The 19,100-nt window shown below is 30.6% G+C and overlaps 1 protein-coding gene across 1 annotated transcript; it reads left to right on the top strand.

Moving 5' to 3' along the window:
- The first annotated feature begins 6,097 nt into the window (after nt 1-6,097).
- On the top strand, nt 6,098-7,465 carry LOC111318709 (senescence-specific cysteine protease SAG12-like). Its single transcript, XM_022921582.2, has 2 exons — nt 6,098-6,602; nt 6,679-7,465. The coding sequence occupies exons 1-2, from the start codon at nt 6,170-6,172 to the stop codon at nt 7,269-7,271; spliced, it is 1,026 nt and encodes a 341-aa protein (XP_022777317.1). The 5' UTR covers nt 6,098-6,169; the 3' UTR covers nt 7,272-7,465.
- Nucleotides 7,466-19,100: the final 11,635 nt, after the last annotated feature.

Consider the following 19,100-nt stretch of genomic DNA (forward strand, 5'->3'; position numbering starts at 1 on the left):
CATAGGGTAAGGAAATTGTCCAAGGCAGTTATTAGTTTTGATTTTGAAATCAAACAAAAAGAAAAACTGCTATAATTTTCTTACTCTCTTAATGGATGGAATTCGATCAAAAGAAAAAAAAAATAATGAATATGTTCATCCAAATCAAAAGTAAAAAAAAATCTTATTTATGTGATAGAATATGTGATAAGTCATATAGAGAATAAAAGAAAAAAAGAGATATCAGCATAGAGAAGCAAACTCTCCAAAGAATCTCTTGTATCGTTATTTAAAGATTTATATTATGAACAATAAATAATTTTTAAATGTGTAATTTTATTTTCGATAAATGAATCAAGTCAGCATTATTTTCATAATTCTGTTATAAAAAAATTCTAGTGTGCTTTTGAAAATAAAGTAAATCTTTTACATTATTTTAATATATAAAGTAAATCAAGTCAGCATTAATTTTGTAATTCTTTTGTAAAAAAGGCTTCTAGTGTGCTTTTGAAAATAAAGTAAATCTTTTACATTATTTTAATATATAATATTATTTATCATATTAGTGGATTACCCTTGACTTGTCCCGCTCATTGAATTAGGCTATCATTATCCATCGATGAGATGAGAGATATAAGCAATGGATATGAGTGGACGCAACTATGAAAATAATATGTTTGAGGCTAATTCAAGGGCAGCCTGGAATTGGTGAATAATTGAACAAGAGGAACCAAACGTGTATAATTAGATGATGAGCACTAATGAATTACGAGACTTGACAGAGGAAAAGAATTCTGCCGTTCCTTATGCTTGCTAGATACGGGGGTAGACTGTAGAGGATACCCAAGGGCGTAGCAGCTATACTGTAACAGCAAGATTCAAGAAAAAAACTAACCAGCGTATCATGAACTGATGAAAGACTGAAAGTGACTTTCATTTGAATTAATTTTAGCATGTTCAAATAAAGGAAAATGGGAGAATTTTACACTGTTTCAAGTTGAAAAGATAGATGTTCTAATTATAATACTTTTTTTATCCTATTTTCTTTATCTTTTTTTTTTTTTTTATGTTTCAAAATTATATCTTTTTTTAAATATAAAAAATTTTTATTTTCTTATATTTTAAATTTTTTTAATTTTTTTACATAAAAATCATAAAATTTTAAATTTTAATATTAAATATATTAAAATAATTTTTTAAAATTTTATAAAAACTAATTCATAACAAATATTTGGAGACGGAAAGAATAATAAATATAGAACATGATTATAGTATGAGTAATACAAAAAAAAAAAAGTTTGACGATCTTGCATATTGCATGACTCTATTAGAAAGACAAATGCTAAAGCCAACATCGCGTGTTTGCTGTATTAATATTGTGATGTGATGACAATTTCCTTGACCGTTAACCTTTCAGGTATACTATTGAATATGAATAGAGCTAGAGCATTAATAATATATAGCTCATAATTCATCGAGTGGATGATATATTAATAGAATATTAAATTTTTAGTTTTAATTTAATTTATGATAATTTTAATTATAACAAAGATAAAATATAAATTAAAAAAATTGACAAACGTTCAAGTACTGTCAAAAGTCTCAGTCTCTTAAACATTTAATTGTTGAAGGTAAAGCATTCATCACGCACTCTGGACAAAGCCTCACTATCTGTATAGTATGTACCGTATAGATGATCTATTATGTGTGGAAGAAGGGCCAGAATACCACATAAAAGATAAGAAAGCCGAGATTGGCCTCTGGATTCTAATGCAGTCAATAATATTCTTAGTCAGACCCACGTGTTCTTTAACAGGGATACAGCCAAAACTAAAAGAAAAAAGAAAGGGTTGGGTCGTCCATGTCGCTTTACACGTACTACTTGTATTTGTTTTCTCTGATTGGCTTATATCACGTCAATACCCTAGAGTTTGTTCAAACTTTTCGGCTTCAATAAGTCTTTTGTTTCCGTAATTTCTAGTTTTGACTAGCTCTGGAATCTGTTACGCAAATTAACAATCTAATGCTCATCTGACTGAACTGTTTTAACTTTTGTTGCTCATTCAATAAGTTGTTATTTCTTCTATTGCATACTTATATATGTTAATGCCTTCCAAAGATTCATGTTTCTGTTTCCTATTTTCATGCTTGATGAGTAGATACAGGGAGCTAGTATTTTGTTCTTTTATTATATACTTAGCCCCTTCTTTTCCCACTTGGATGAATTGTATAATTTGATAGCAATAGATGTAGAGGAACTCCCACAACTTCCAAAGCTGGATGCCACCAAGAAGGAATCGTCCCTGCACAACATTGGCAGCCAAGCCATTAGAAATTTCCGAGCATAGATTACCATATTCAAGGTTCTGCAGTAATTGATCTTGGGCCAAAACAGAAAATCGATCTTACGTTGTTTTTCATTACTGTTTAAGCTTATGAAACAGTGAGCCCTGAAGCCGCTTAATTAGCCAAGGGAAAATTGGCATAATTGTGAAAACGTTCCATGCGCGGGATTGATTCATCTGAAAATCCGACATATCCCATCATCGTTTGGGGGACCAACGGTATGCCGTCAAAAGTTTGACGTTCAAAGGTGTAATAGTGTAAAAAACTTTGGAACTTCTGGATGACACTTACGGTCAAATTTGTCTTGGAGCATCTGATTTTGATACATTGTCCGATTTCTATATTCCAAGATTCCTAATTAAATACTATAATTCAAATAGTAGAAGCATAAGTGCCCAAGTAATCAGTTCATGCTTAGGTCTTTTATTGCATTATTTTATACATAATAAATATATAGAAGAGTAAGTTTATGTTGGCACATAGTATTATAGATAAGATATGATAATTATCATTTAATTTTTTGTTTGATACACATATAATAAGAAAGATTGGATTATAAAAAGGAGTAGTGATTCTCTTAATATAGGATGACTTAATTCTCCCAAAAAGAAATGCTTACTTCAATATTATGGGATTAAATCATAAATTCTTATAAATTATTTATTTTACTTCTAAAACTTAAATTTAAAATTAGACAAACATTTTTTAATGAACTTAAACATTTAATAAGATGAAAAGTGTCATTATTTAAATTATTTTTTAAAAATTTAATTTAATTCTTAACCATAAAAATTATTCTAAATTAAATATTTTTAATTAGTAAATTTTGAATTATTAAATTTAAATAGTATCATTTTTCTTCTTTTTTTCATTTTTCTTTTTGGTCTTCTCTTTTCTCTCATTTTTCTTTTTTTTTTTTTTTCATCCTCTTGTCCAAAGGGAGAATAAAAGAAAAGGAGAGAAAAATAAAAAGGAAAGAAAATAGATAAAATTATATTTTTGATAATTTTTTCAAAAAAACTATTTTTTAAAAATATTTTTTTTAAAAATAATTCTAGTTCTCTATCACATAAATTATTTTAAATTTAAATTATAAAAAAGAAAGAAAACAAATTAAAAAGAAAGAAAATAAAATGAAACTAGTGAAAAGAAAATAAAATGAAATTAGTTAATAATATTTTTTAAAAAAATAAATTTTAGTCTTATCTATAGAATTATTTTAGAATATCTATTTCTTTTAGTTAAAAATATTTTTAATTACATTTATATAAAGAATTATAAATTTAAATTATTTTTATTTAAAAAAAAGAGTAATTTTGACTATTAAAAGATTATTTTATCCTACTCTTAATCCTACACGTAACAAATATTATAAAAGATAGAAAAATCATCCTATCATACTCCTTTATGAGAGAGGATGATATCATCTAATTTAATCCTATATATCTTATATTATCATATCTTATATTAATCTTATATATTAAAAGCATCTTAACATACTTATTTACATTTATTTTTTTACGTATTTCTTCAATTAACCAGCTCTACATTAATTAGTACTATTCCTAGTTTTTTTTTTTACAAAAAAATATTCCACTTAAATAAATCAAATAACGTCATATTATAACTATCCTTAGCGAAGAAAAAAGCCTTTATAAGTTTTTTTGACATTCTACTTTTAAAATCATCCTATTAATAATAATACAAGAATGAGTCACAACAAAGTTAAAATAAACTTAAATTTAATTTAATTTATTTATATAATTTTATTCAAACTAATATTTAACAAATTTAAAATTTAAATATCAAGTCATGCAACATTTTTCTTATCTTGTAAGAACCTCTTTTATAAAAAAAAAATGCAATTAAATTTGGTTTTGTGGGCCTGAATTTGATGTACTTATAAGCTTTCTCTTGAAAATTTTACACCCGTATGGGGAAGTTAAATCAACAGTTTTGTCTATTAGAAATAATGACTCAAATTTCATAAGAGATTTATTTGAGATTGTTAGAGATTTGTTTAGGATTTGTCAGATATTACTTGATGGACAAGAAGACTTGCAAAAGAAGAATTCTAAGAGACAGATGATTCTTAATAGGTAAGTTTGACTTGCAGGAGAAGAATTCTAAGAGATAATGGATTCTTAATAAGCAAATTTGTATGGCTATAAATAGATGAAGTCTTTACAGGGTTAGGTGTGAGAAATAGATGTAAAAGAGTTATAAAGTTTTGTGTAATAAACACCCTATAGGAGTATTGGAGATTTACGTTCTATAAGGGTGTGTGTTTGAATGTTTGAGAGTGGACTAGAGGAGACTGAGAGGGTCCACATAGGTATGATATATGTGTGCATATAGTATGTGTTTGATTGTGTTGAAATAGTGCACATGTGTATGTGTTTATTTAGATTGAGAACACTCCATAGGACTACAAAAGATTGAGAGTATCTTATAAGTATTGATTGTTGAGTGAGGTTGATGATTTGATTTGTATGTTTGTAATTCTCTACAACTAGTGGATCTTATTTCTCATCCGTGGATGTAGGTCAATTGGATCAAACCACGTTAAATTATTATCTCTTGTGTGATTGATTAATTATTTAATTTCGCTCTCGTTGACGTGATTAGATTGAAGGCTTTTTGGCCCAATAAGTGATATCAGAGCTATGTTGATTTTCTAACAAGTGGTATCATAGTTGTGGTGATCCCCAACAAGTGGTATCAGAGTTGAAGGTTCGAGAATTGAAAAGAGCTAAAGGTTAAGAAGTGGTATCAGAACATGGTTCGAGACATGGGAAGAGGCAAGCTTAGAAGAAGCCGATTCAAGAGAAGAATTTGAGTTTATGTTTTGAAGATTGATGATTGATTTGCATAAAGCGTGAAGACACACAAGAGAAAAGAATATAAGTGTGAGACTTTCTTTGCAGGTGGAGCCAAGCATGTCTAGCATGAAAATAAATGATTGATGAAATTTAAGTCAAGATGGAGATTGTTAGGAATAATGACTCAAATCCCGTAGGAGATTTGTTTGAGATTTATCATATATTACTTGATGGACAAAAAGACTTGCAAAAAAAAAATTTTAAGAGGAAAGGGATTCTTAATAGGTAAGTTTGTATGGCTATAAATAGATGAAGTCTTTACAAGATTAAGTATGAGAAAAAGTTATAAAAGAGTTATAAGATTTTGTGGGATAGACACCCCATAGGAGCACTGAGGATTTACGTCTTATGGGTGTGTATGTTTGAATGTTTGGGAGTGGACTTCAGAAGATTGAGAGGGTTCACATAAGTATGATAAATGGGTATATATAAGTATGTATTTGTTTGTGTTGAAAGGGTGCACAAGGATTTGTGTTTGTTTGGGTTAAGAATACTTCATAGAACTAGAGGAGATTGAAAGGGTCTATGGGTATTGATTGTTGAGTGAGATTATTTTGATGTATGTTTGTAATTCTCTACAACTAGTAGATCTTTTTTTCCGTCCGTGGACGTAGATCGGTTAGACCGAACCACATTAAATTATTATTTCTTGTGTGTTTAATTGATTGTTCGATTATGCTTTCGTTGGTGTGATTGAATTGGGGCTTTTTAGCCCAACATTGTCACCTCCTTGAACTGGTCTGGAGTAAACCCTCTCATCATCATCGTCATCATCATTCAATTAAATTTGCGTTGGAAAGATAATTACTACTACTTTTTTTTGGCCAATAAGAGGATGCTAGCTACCGGATCATCTATAAATAGATAGCTCGTATGCTTTGCTCGTTCACTTCTTCAGAGGGTGTAATAAAAAGCCATTTGAACAGGTACTCTCTTTATAGCAAAACTCTGTGGCCTGAGCAATGACTTTCGCACTCAAAAATAAGTTTCTCATTTTCATGTTGATTGTTTCCGGGGCTCTGGCATCTGCCTCGTCCCGCATCTTGGATGAAACTATCCTTGCTGAGAAATACAAGCAATGGATGGTTCAGCATGGACGCACCTATGAGATGAAGGAAGAGGAGAATATGCGTTTTGAGATATTCAAAAAGAACTTGGAATACATAGAAAACTTCAATAACATGGGGAATCAAACTTATAAGTTAAGCACCAATGAATATGCGGACTTAACTAATGAAGAATTCCTAGCGTACTATGCTGGATACAAGATATTTCCTAGCAAAATTTCATTCAAAACTAAAAGATTTAAATATGAAAACCTGACCAATGTTCCAGCTAGCATTGACTGGAGGAAGAAAGGGGCTGTCACCCAAATTAAGGACCAAGGTGCTTGTGGTAAGAAATCAAATTAGCTGTACAAGTTATTAATTGTTTTAACGATGTTTAAACTTGTTTTTGCTTGTCTATGCAGGAAGTTGCTGGGCATTCTCAGCTGTCGCAGCTGTGGAAGGTGTCATAAAGATTAAAACTGGTCAGTTGTTCTCACTCTCTGAGCAGCAACTGGTGGATTGCGCCAGGATCCATAAAACTCAAGGCTGCTACGGTGGTTGGATGGATGATGCTTTTGAATACATTGTAAAAAACCATGGTCTCGCCAAGGAAACAAAATACCCATACACGTCAAAGGATGGGAATTGCAGCCATCGGAAAGCAGCTGTCAGAGCTGTGCAGATCAACGGCTACGAAGATGTACCTCATAAAGATGAAGAAGCACTACTAAAGGCTGCGAGCCAGCAACCTGTCTCTGTGTGCCTTAATAGCAAGGGACCTGAATTTCAATTTTATTCAGGAGGGGTTTTCACAGGACCATGTGGAACTTCTTTGAACCATGCTGTTGCCATTGTTGGGTATGGGAAAAGTGAAGATGGTACCAAATACTGGTTAATCAAGAACTCATGGGGCAAATCCTGGGGTGAAAGTGGATACATGAGGATTAAGAGAGATGTTGCTTCCAAAAAAGGTCTCTGTGGCATCGCCAAGAAATCTTCCTATCCAGTTGCATGAATATATAGCACGTTCAAAGGGTTGCGCTTAGCTTCCCCTATAAATTAGTACTTACTGTTCTTGCTGTTTCCTATAAATTTTTAAGAGGTCTCTCAAGTGCTCTTAGCCATTAAAATAACAATGTTATATGGCTGTTGATCATGTAAATTAGCTTTTCCATAAAAAATAAATTGGTGTTCTAGTTGCCAGACTAATTATTATATGTCCTCCAATTACAGTAACTTATATTATTTTGAGTTCAGACAAGCCGATTACATATAATCTATGCTCTATATATATGTTTCATGATTTGCCTCGAAATAAACAAAATGAACATGATGTGTATTGTTCTGGCACTTCATTTTCGGCATAAACCTGATAAAGCTAGAAAAATCTTGATTCCCGCTTCCTTTTTTTTGTAAGCATTCTTGATTCTGGCGTTAATTGAATTGTTCTACATCTATTATATATAGATAATTTTTATTACATTAGCTATAAAAAATTAAGATGTGATGTACTGATATCACCATATTAGTATTAGGTTAATTTGCAGCTTAAAGTTGACAAATTCACCATATAAATAAAAACATGATCCAATTAATTATTCACTTATATGACAATTTTAAATGATATGTCACTACCCAAATTTCTTGAAATCCTAGTTGCATGATACGAAGAGTTTATTTAATTAAATTTTTCATAAATCTTAAGAATATTCAAAGGGCATTGTGTGAGAAAAATAGAAATTTTATCATAAATAAGATTTTGATTTTCATGTATTATGGGACAACACATTAACTTTGTTAATTTTGAAAGGTTTAGATTCAAATCTTAAGAAGATTCAAAGGTCAATGCATATATGCATATTCATTAAGAAATACTTATCACCAGGTTCATTGTATGATGCATGCTAAAGACATGTTTACATTACCAAAATAAAACCAGACGATTTTAACTTATAAAAATGAAATAAAAAACGTTAAACAGAAATTATTGGTGTACATTTCGAGTAAGGATGGGCTTCCTGCAACTCCATCGTAGTAGTGCTTAATGCAGTTTGTCATGAGTGGCTAGTGCTAAGTCTCTATGACTTTCAGCTTTGTTTGTAATACTTTGTTGTGACTGCTTCTGATTGTGAATTTGTGATTGATATAAATACATATTCTTTGAAATTATTGGAATTACTTATTTTTCCAAGCAAAAATTAACTCGTTTTACATGATTCATTTTCAGTGAGAAATACTTTTTTTCCATGTATTTGTTAGGAAAATAGGATCCAGCCCCATGTAAGTGGTTTTGGACCAAGTAAAGGTCATAGGCCTTGATATTTCATTTTACACAAAGACCTAACTACTTAATAAAAAAGATGTGGGTTTGTTTTAAGGGGGTATCGAAAACCAAGTAAAGAAAGAAGAAAAGCTAGAAAAAGCAGAGAGAAAAAGGAAAAGGGAGAGTTGGTTGAACGGAAGTCGATCCGTGATCCGATTGAGTTGGAACTTTGTCAAGAGGTTTATGATTCAGAGTTCTACATTTTGAACGGTGAAGATCAGGTTTGAAGCTCTTTAGGAACAAATTTAGGGTGTATTTGTTGAATCACTTATTTGGTAAAATTTCTCCAATTATTTCTCTAGTTGTTGATTAGCTCTAGTTTTAGCTAGAGAAGAACTTTGTATACCTATTATTTGATAGTGAAGATTTTTCTGGTGGTCCGTAGTTTTTTTCCTCTACACTGAGGGTTTTTCACGTAAATCTTGGTGTGCTTTATTTTTTTTACGTTTTTTGATTATTGATTGTTGTCTATTGTTTCTGTATTGTTGTGATTATTGTTTCAGGCACAACAAGTGGTATCAAAACGAGGGTTATTTTGAGACATCGATACAGAAGCTACCCAGGATAGAAGTAAATTCTGTTTGAGATCATGAAGGGTGATACAGGTTTCATGATAAAATTGATAGCATCGAATTATTCAATTTGGAAGCCTATGATGAAAGATCATCTATACTGTGAAGATTTGTATGAGTCAGTATTGAGTGATTCGACTAAACCAGCAGATATGAAATATGAAAGCTAGAAGAAGCTAGGTAGAAAAACGCTGGCTACAATAAAAAAATGGGTTGATATTAGCGTGTTCCATCATGTAGCATAGGAGTCAGATACTCACATTGTTTGAAAAAAATTGACAGCATTGTATGAGAAAAAAATAGGTATGAATAAAGTTATGCTTGTTAAAAAGTTTATAACTTTACAGTACATGGATTAAAGATCTGTTACAGAGCACTTGAGTAATTTTTAAGATATATTTAATCGGATGACTACTATGGAGCTTAATATAGATGATGAAATGAAGACGTTATTTCTTTTGGGTTCATTGCCAGATAGTTGAAATACTCTAATTGTGACTGTTCTTAATTCAGCTCCTAATTATAAGGTGACATTGGAAATGGTAAAAGACAATATGCTTAATGAAAAAGTAAGGCAAAAAAATGCAGACCCTGAGAATCAAGCTCTGGTCACAAAGAACAGAGGTAAAAACATCGACAGAGGTCAGCACTCAAAAGATCGTGGTAAGTCTAAACATAGATCCAAGTCTAGAGATAAAGTGAAGTGTTTCTATTGTGGTAAGGCAGGTCATATAAAATAAAACTGTAAAATCTTGAAGCAAAAGTGAAAAGATGAGAAAGATAAAAGTTCAGATGATGGTAAATTACAGCAGTGAATTCAGATAGTGATTCAATTACTTTGATTTGTACACATGGTGATTGTAATCATGTTAGTGATCCCAGCATTGAGTGAATAGTTAACACAGGAGCGACATATAATTGTGTTCCTAAGAGAGAGTTGTTTACAACTTACAAAATAAGAGACTTTGATTATACCAAAATAGAAAAAAAGAGTGTATGACAGATTGTTGGGATTGATGATATTATTGTACAAACTAATACAGGTTACATGTTAACTTTGAAGGATGTCAGACACATTTCATATATGAGAATGAGCTTATTTGCTATTAATGTCCTTGATAAGGGGGATATGAAAGTTGACAAAAGAATAGACAGTGGAAGCTTCTCAAAAGATCTATGGTAGTTGTAAAAAAAAAAACTATGCTGCATAATGTATAAGACATTGATACAATTGAATAATAACCAGGTAAATACCGTTGAAGATGATGCTTTAACAAACTTGTGGCACATGAGGCTAGCACACATATGTGAAAAGGGGTTACAAGTTTTGGCAAGGCAGTCTCTTATTCCCCTAATCAAAGGTATGTTTCTCGATTCATGTGATTATTGTTTGTTTGGTAAGCATCATAGAGTTTTTTTCGTAAAAGTTCTTAGAGAAAAGAAAATAGATTAAAATTAATTTATTCTGACGTATGTGATCCAATTGAGGTTGAATCATTAAGTGATAGCAGATATTTTATTATTTTTATTGATGATGCTTCACGTAAGACTTGGGTGTATATGTTGAAATAAAAAAATTTGGTATTACAGTATTTTTAAAAATTTTATGTCATGGTTGAAAGGATGACAGGATTACCCTTGAAGTATATTCAAACTGATAATGGTAGAGAATACATATCTAATGGCTTTGAAGAGTATTGTTCAAAGCATAAGATCAGGCATGAGATGACAGAACCTGGAACACCGCAGCATAATAGTATAGCTAAAAGAATGAATCACACCATTGTAAAAAAAGTCAGATATATGTTGAGGATGATAAAATTACCAAAGCTATTTTGGGGTAAAACAGTTAACATAGCTTGTTATTTACTTAACAGGTCATCATCAGTTCCTTTAGGCTTTGACATTTCAGAAAGAGTGTGGATAGAGAAAGATACTTCATACTTTCACTTGAAAGTTTTTGAATGTAAAGCATTCATGCATGTGCTGAAAGAGCAGAGATCAAAACTTAACAGTAAAGTCACACAGTGTGTATTTGTAGGATATGATGATGGAGAATTTGGCTATAAGGTATGGGAGCCAGTAAAAAGAAAGACAGTCAGAAGCAGAGATGTGTTCTTTCATAAAAAAAATCATAGCAGACTTTGAGAAAAATGAGAAGACTACACGGGTTACTGTTAAGTGTGATGTTTCAACACCGATAAAGATTTCATAAGAAAGAGCCACAGATGGTAGAAATGAGCAAGAAACAAAACTTGGGGATATGAATAAGCCAGTCACAATTTATGATAAGCTAGATGCAATTAGTTTTGAGCAGGGGGAGCAATCTTCGCTACCTGAGAGTGTTAAGCAGGGAGAGCTACCTTCGGCATCAAGTGATGTAGAGTCTCAGCCCAGGAGATCTACTAGAGAGCGTAGGCCATCTATCATGTATCCAAGTTCATATTTTATTTTAGTTACCAGTGAAGGGGAGTCAGAAAGCTTTCAAGATGTGTATGTTACTCTGGATAGAGAGCACTGATTAAAAATAATGAAAGAAAAGATGAAGTCATTACAAAAATGGTACTTATGATCTTGTTAAACTTTTAAAAAGGAAAAAGCCATTAAAGAATAAATAGGTGTTCAAGTTGAAAAAAGATGGTGACAAACTAGTGAGGTACAAAGCTCGATTGGTAATAAAAAGTTTTTTTCAAAAATCAGGCATCAATTTTGATGAGATCTTTGCTCCGGTTGTAAAATGAGTTCTATTCGAGTGATACTATGATTAGCAGCTAGTTTGAATCTTGAGCTTGAGCAACTTGATGTTAAAATTATATTTTTGTATGATGATTTACAGGAGGACATTTATATGAATCAGCCTGAAGGTTTTAAAGTGAAAGGAAAAGAGCACTTAGTTTACAAATTGAAGAAAAGCTTGTATGGCTTGAAACAAGTTCTACGACAGTGGTACAAGAAGTTTGATTCTTTTATGGTGAGTCATAGCTATAAAAGAATAACAACGAATTCTTGTGTGTATATTAAACAATTCTCTAATTGTAACTTCATTATCCTATTATTATATGTTGATGATATGTTGATTGTAGGACAAGATACTAGTATGGTTTACAAGTTGAAAGAACAATTATCTAAGTCTTTTGATATAAATGATTTAGGTCCAGCAAAACAGATTCTTGGTATGAACATTATCCGAGATAAGAAAGCTGAAAAGTTATGATTGTCACAAGGAAAGTATGTTGAACGAGTGCTTGGTAGATTTAACATGCAACATGCTAAATCAGTTAGCAGTTTTTTTGCTAATCATTTTCATTTAAATAGGAAATCTTGTCAAGTTTCTAAAGAAGAGCAACTAACTATGTCTAGTATTCCTTATTCTTCTGCAGTCGATTCTTTAATGTATCTTATGGTTTGTACAAGGCTTGATATTGCTCATGTAGTTGGTGTAGTGAACAGATTTCTTTCTAATCCGGAGAAGGTTCACTGGGAAGTAGTGAAATAGATTTTTAGATATTTAAAGGGTATCTAAAAAATGTGCTTGACTTATAGAGTTTCACAACCAGTTCTAGAAGGGTTTACTAATGCTGACATGGCAGGCGATCTTGATGGTAAAAAATCTACTTTAGAGTATTTGTTCACTTTTACAGAAAGAGTTGTGTCTTAGCAATCTAAGTTGCAGAAGTGTGTTGCTTTGTCAACTACAGAGGCTGAATATATTGCAACAATCGAAACGTGTAAAGAAATGCTTTGGATGAAACATTTTTTTCTTGAATTGGGGTTGAATCAAAAAGAGTATGTGATATTTTGTGATAGCCAGAGTACTTTAGATTTGAGTAAGAATGCCATGTACCATGCTAGAACAAAGCACATTGATGTTAGATATCATTGGTTACGTTCAGTGATTGAAGAACAACAGATGTTGTTGAAGAAAGTTCACACTGATAAGAATGCAGCAGATATGTTGACTAAGATACTTTCCAGAAAAAAGTTTGAGTTTTACAGTAACTTGATCGGAATGAGTTTCCTGGTCAAAGTAAGTTCCAAATGAAACTACTATGGTGATGAATCTCTTCCTAATAGCGTTGAAGGAGGGGATTGTTAGAAAAATGAGGTCCAGTCCCATGTAAGTAGTTTTGGACCAAGTAAAGGCCATGGGCTTTTGATCTTTCATTTTACACAAAGCCTTAGTTACTTAATAAAAAAGAGGTGAGATTGTTTTAAGAAGGTGTCGAAAACCAAGTAGAGAAAGAAGAAAAGCCAGAAAAAACAGAGAAAAAAAGAGAAGGGAAAGTTGGTTGAACGAAAGTCGATCTGTAGTCCGATTGAGTTGGAACCTTGTCAGGAGGTTTATGATTCAGAGTTTTACATTCTGAACGGTGAAGATCGGGTTTGAAACTCTCTAGAAACAAATCCATGGTATATTTGTTGAGTTACTTATTTGATGAGATTTTTTTAATTATTTCTCTGGTTGTTGATTAGCTCTAGTTTTAGCTAAAGAAGAACTGTGTATACCTATTATTTGATAATAAAAATTTTTCTGATGGTCCGTGATTTTTTTTCTCTATACTAAAAGATTTTCTACGTAAATTTTGATGTGTTTTATTTTTTTTATATTTTTTTATTATTAATTGTTGTCTATTACTTTTTTATTGTTGTGATTATTATTAAGGCACAACAATATTTGCATGCAAAAAAAAAAAAAAATTCCTCGTTATATCTTATTAATGCATACTACAGTTTGTCCGGTGCCAGAAACAGGAGAATATATGCCAAGGGGTCGAGGCAGCTAAGCATCGCGCAATCGCCTTGGTTGTCAACAATTGGAGATGGCCGGGTCGGCCACTAGCCGTGCATACAGTAGACAAGACGTTTCCGTGATTGAGGGGGTCAACATGATAAATAGTAACATACAGGAGTTAATATGCCTTACGTGGGCCAGTTTCATCATCTTGCTTACGTAGATTGAACGACGCAATGAAGCGTGGCACCTTCCCAGTAAGGTTGAAAAAAAACCGACAAAAAAACCCCAAAAAATTGACACCAACCGAGACATTTGAATCGGTTCAATTCGAATTTGGATAGATGACATCGTTAAACTATGTATCAATTTAGATCGGTTTAATTTTTTATAATCAGAACTTTAAAAACCCGAATGAACCGAATGGAAAAACCTAAAAAATTGCAATTACAAGCTGAACAAAGATCCATTTATCTAATTGAAAGCCAACTCAAAACATTTAATTTAGCCCACTTATTACTCACCCAAAAATTTATTAACTTGTTTTGTTAATTAAAAATAAATAAAACCCACTCACCGACCGCTCTAACTCTCTCATTGACACCCTACGGACGACACAAACATTTTAGGCTTTTTAGTTTTTAGCCTTAAATCTCACTCTTACTCTCTCGAGTCTCATACATAACGCCGCACCTCCATAACCATTCACCATTTTTTTAACTCCATTGCCGACATTAACACTTGCCCTTCAACTCCTAGTCAAAACTCTCTCTTTTTATTTCAAACTTCAAAGTGTTATCTTGTTTCCCCTCAGCCCCCAGAGTCAGGCCTCACCTCACGCTCACGGAGTTACAGCTCCTCTTACTCCCACTTTCTAGCTCCAAGAAACGGTTCTTCAAGGTAAGTTCAATTTTTGGTATAACAGAACTTCGTTATAGCTCAAATGGAAGCAATTGCTAATGAGATAAGACTAGGTTTAGCTCACGGTTCTTCTTTAATTGATGCTAGTTATTTTGTTAGATTATTTTATTTGAATGATCTTTCTTTTTTAAACTCAATTTGTTTAAAAGTATTTGTATTGCTTTTAGTTAAAATATATTTTAATTACATTGTTATTTTGTTTAATTGCATCAAAAGCTCAAGTTCTGATTCAATCAAAAGCACAAGTTCAAAAACATTTAAAATTGAAATCAAAGCCAATAAAAAATCTGTATACCTTATCTGAACCAATCTGAATTTATGCGAATCGATTCTATATAATTATTCATCTTATACAGATTAGATACGGATTATAACATAAAAAATTTGCATAGATTGGATCAGATAAAAAAATTAAATGTTTAAACCGATCCAATTTCAGCCTTACTTCCAACACAACATGACACACATCATAAAGTAATATAAATATTGAATCTAGATGGTTAATAAAATAATTGTCATATCATGTAAGTATGATAACTAACTCATTAGATACAACACACAGAATTATTACCAATCTTTTGTAATTTGGTATGACTGATTACCTAAATAAATCTATCTCTTATAAAGTTATCTTAAGTTTGACTAAGGGTACTTAATAAGAATAGTTTCTAGTCTTCTAAATAGAATTAGGTTCAAGAATTTATTTACATATAAAAAAAGTTATAACACTCTTATAATGCCCACAATTTGGTACCAATGTTGCTCTTCATAAATCAAAGCTTGGGGATTTCCTTCTTTCTTTTTTGGTGCCCCACCATTTTTCTTTCCATTAGAAGCATCATTCTTTTCAAGTTTGCTATTCTTGAAGACATTTTCTATTATTTCTTCACAGATTACCATGTTAGTGAAATTTTTGATAGCATGCCCAATCATTTTTTCATAATATGGGGCTTTTAGAATACTGACAAATAGGACAGTGGTCTTCTTTTCAGTAAAAGGTGGTTGAACTTGAGCAACAGTATCTCTCCACCTTTAGGTATATTCTTTAAAGCTCTCAATAGCTTTCTTTTTCATATTCAATAAAGATAAACGATCAAAAAACAAATCTATAATGTTTATAGTGGATGATGAATGCCCTAGCTAATTCTTTCCTTAAGAAGATGCGAGTTCTATCAAGCTTAATATATCATATGGCAACAGAACCTATTAGAATGTCTTGGAACATAAGAATCATAAGATTTTCACCACTAGTATGGGCAGCCATTTTACGGTAAATATACTATGACATAAGTCACATAATATTTAGTCCTTTTATACTTCTTAAACTCAAGGATTTTAAACTTGGGTGGAATCAGCACATTAGACACCAAATACAGTTCAGACATATCTATAGACCCATAGAAGTCCATCTATTCAACAATTTAGAGTCTCTTTTCTAATAGATTCATCTTTTAAACAGAACAATCATTCATTACCTTAGAAGTACTTATTTTTACTTTTTTTTATTCCCTGAGATCATTCATATCAGGAACTTGAATAGGATCAAATGCTTTCTCACCAAAGGTAGGATTGATATAAGCTTGAAACATTCCTTGGGGAACTACAGATGACATTCCTGAATATACATATGGATATGCCCTAAAAAATAAAGCTGTTGTCTTTGTGCCCCTTATGATGTTTGGCCCTAGTAGGGGCTATATCTTAGAGGATAAAAAAGGTCTACAACATATTAAGATGGGCAATCTAGCAAAGCGAAAGTTTCTTTTACAACCTTTTCTTTATTTATTTTATTAAGCATCTCCATAATCTTTTCCAACTTTCTTTTGATTTTTATTTAAACCTTCTTAACCTTTTCAATTCGGCTAGCTTATTCCTGCTCCATAAGCTTTGTTTAAGAACAAGTGTTATAACAATGATGGGTAAGTTGCTCAAAATTTTCTGACGATTAAGCTATCATTAAACTTTTTTACCATAATTAGAATGACGTGCTACCAAATACCAAGAATCATCTTAACTTGTTATATAAATTCTTTTATATGTGTAAATGAATAGATGAATGCATGTAATAGATGTAATAAATAAAAATTCAATGATGCATAGATGAATAAATGACTACATAAATGGATGCATGAGTTAATATTTGCTCCATAATGATGCATGAATGAACAAATGACTGCCTACAATTTAATGATGCATGAATGGATGAATTCATGCATGAGATACTAGATACGTTACAATTCAATGATGCACAAATGAATAAATGTATGAATGTGTTAATTTTTTTCATATAACAATGAATGAAAGACAAAATAAACCTAAACTCTTTCAATTTTATCACAAAATTCATACAAATGAAATTGCCAAAGTTTCTTCATATGTCCTAACTGGGAAACATTTTAACAATGGATGAAAATGGTTCCAACCTAAGGATGGTTTCTTATGGTTCATAATATGAAGGGGTTTGGATGTCTTGATAATCTAAAGGTCTCCAAATTACTTCTTATATCATTATCCATTATAGATTAGTAAAACACCCCAATATTCACTCATGACAGGTTTCAAATGAAAAAGATTTAATTTGAATGGGAGTGTTTCACATGCAGAGGTCATCACCTTACAAGATTGTAGATATTTGCTCCTTTTTAAAAGAGGACAAAACTTGAATAGAGAGTTTATGTATGAACATGCATGCGTGGTGTGTGTGTGTGTGTGTATGTGTAAAAAAAATATAAAAAAAATTAAACAAACTTTCCTATTCAGACAAATAGATGAAATAGAAGAATATATAAACAAATTAGTAAACATAAAGAAATAGCAAAAAATAATTAAATTAAAACAATCAAAATAAGGCTTGAAATAATCTAAAATTAAAAACTTACTCAATTCTTTAAATTTTCAGCTAAGTTATCAAATTGTCATAACGTATAAATCTAAAAATTAACCCATTTGATATAACACATAGAGTCACCACCAATCTTTTTCAACTATGTATGATTAATCACCTATGTGAATCTATCCCTTCTAAGATTACTCCTTAAAAGGAATAGGTTCTAATTTTTTAAACAAAATTAGGTTAAGGAGTTTAATTATATGTAAGGAACATTATAACATTATTACAATACCCACAATTTGGTACCAAATAATCTTAAATTTTCTCTTTAACCTTAATTAAAATGGTTCTAACTTATCTTTTTTATTTATTATTTTTGTTAATTTTATTAATTTTGATATTTAAATATTAAAAATATTTTGAAGTTCTCTCCAACACTTTGGTCAACTCCTTAAATATATTCATCACTCAAGACTATTCAAGTACCACATTTGTTTCATATTTATTAAATATTTTATGAAAAAGTAGATACATATAAATACATGATAATATAAATAATCAAATTCATAATAATTAAATATAATAACTAAATACAAAATTGAATAAATGTAATCACATATAATTAATCATGAAAAAATAATAATTTGTTCCATTTTTATTTTTTTCAAATTAGAAATAAATAAATAAAATCTTATATTGAGATCAATTTTTTAAATCTTTTAATGCCTTGCTCAAATTTAGAAAAGATTCTCTTACCTAGAAATTTTCAAGAAAATTTCATGCTAGTAACTTCTTTAGAATTTCATCATTGGTTGAATTTTAATTTATTCCTAAATCATTATATATTTTATAAATTAATTTTTACAAATTAAATAAGCAAATAAATATTAAAGCAAGTAAATAACAAGTACAATAAGAAAAAATTGACATAAATAATCTTAAAAAAAGAAAATAATATATAAAAAAAACAACTAAAAATAAAAAGAGAAAGCAAAACAAGAGTAGAAAAAGAAAACAATTTAAATGGGTAGGACTTACTTGGGTTACTAGAAACTTTAACCAAAATTTCAAAGTACCCAAGAAAAGAGAAAAAAAAAATCTAAAACAAAATTTTAGAACAATTCTTTAAACCTAATTTTGATTTTTATTTCCCCAAATCTAACCTAAATCTAACATTTTTCACTCGAAACCTAAAATTTAACAATTTTAAAAATTTTCAAAAATTAAAAGATCACCACAAAATTTTTTTTACATTGCTTCCTTTTTTTTCCCTCTTGATTTAGGTTCTTTAAATAGGCATTTAATTCTAACTTCAATATGAATCTAAATTTGAAAACAATTACCCTAATTTTTTTAACTCAATTTCAATCTCAAAAGTTCAAATAAAACACACATTTAACAATTTCAATCGTTTTTAAATCTCAAATCTTTTCTTTTTTAATTTTGGACTCTATTTTTTTTAAATA

Source organism: Durio zibethinus, chromosome 26 (assembly GCF_047325235.1).
Source record: "Durio zibethinus cultivar Kanyao isolate XHJ-2024 chromosome 26, ASM4732523v1, whole genome shotgun sequence".
Classification (NCBI taxonomy): domain Eukaryota; kingdom Viridiplantae; phylum Streptophyta; class Magnoliopsida; order Malvales; family Malvaceae; genus Durio; species Durio zibethinus.

Bases quoted from the DNA above. Each gene is read 5' to 3' on its own strand.
- LOC111318709 (XM_022921582.2), top strand. From the start codon at position 6,170: ATGACTTTCGCACTCAAAAATAAGTTTCTCATTTTCATGTTGATTGTT. The intron at 6,603-6,678 runs GTAAGAAATCAA...TTGTCTATGCAG, and splicing joins TAAGGACCAAGGTGCTTGTG to GAAGTTGCTGGGCATTCTCA.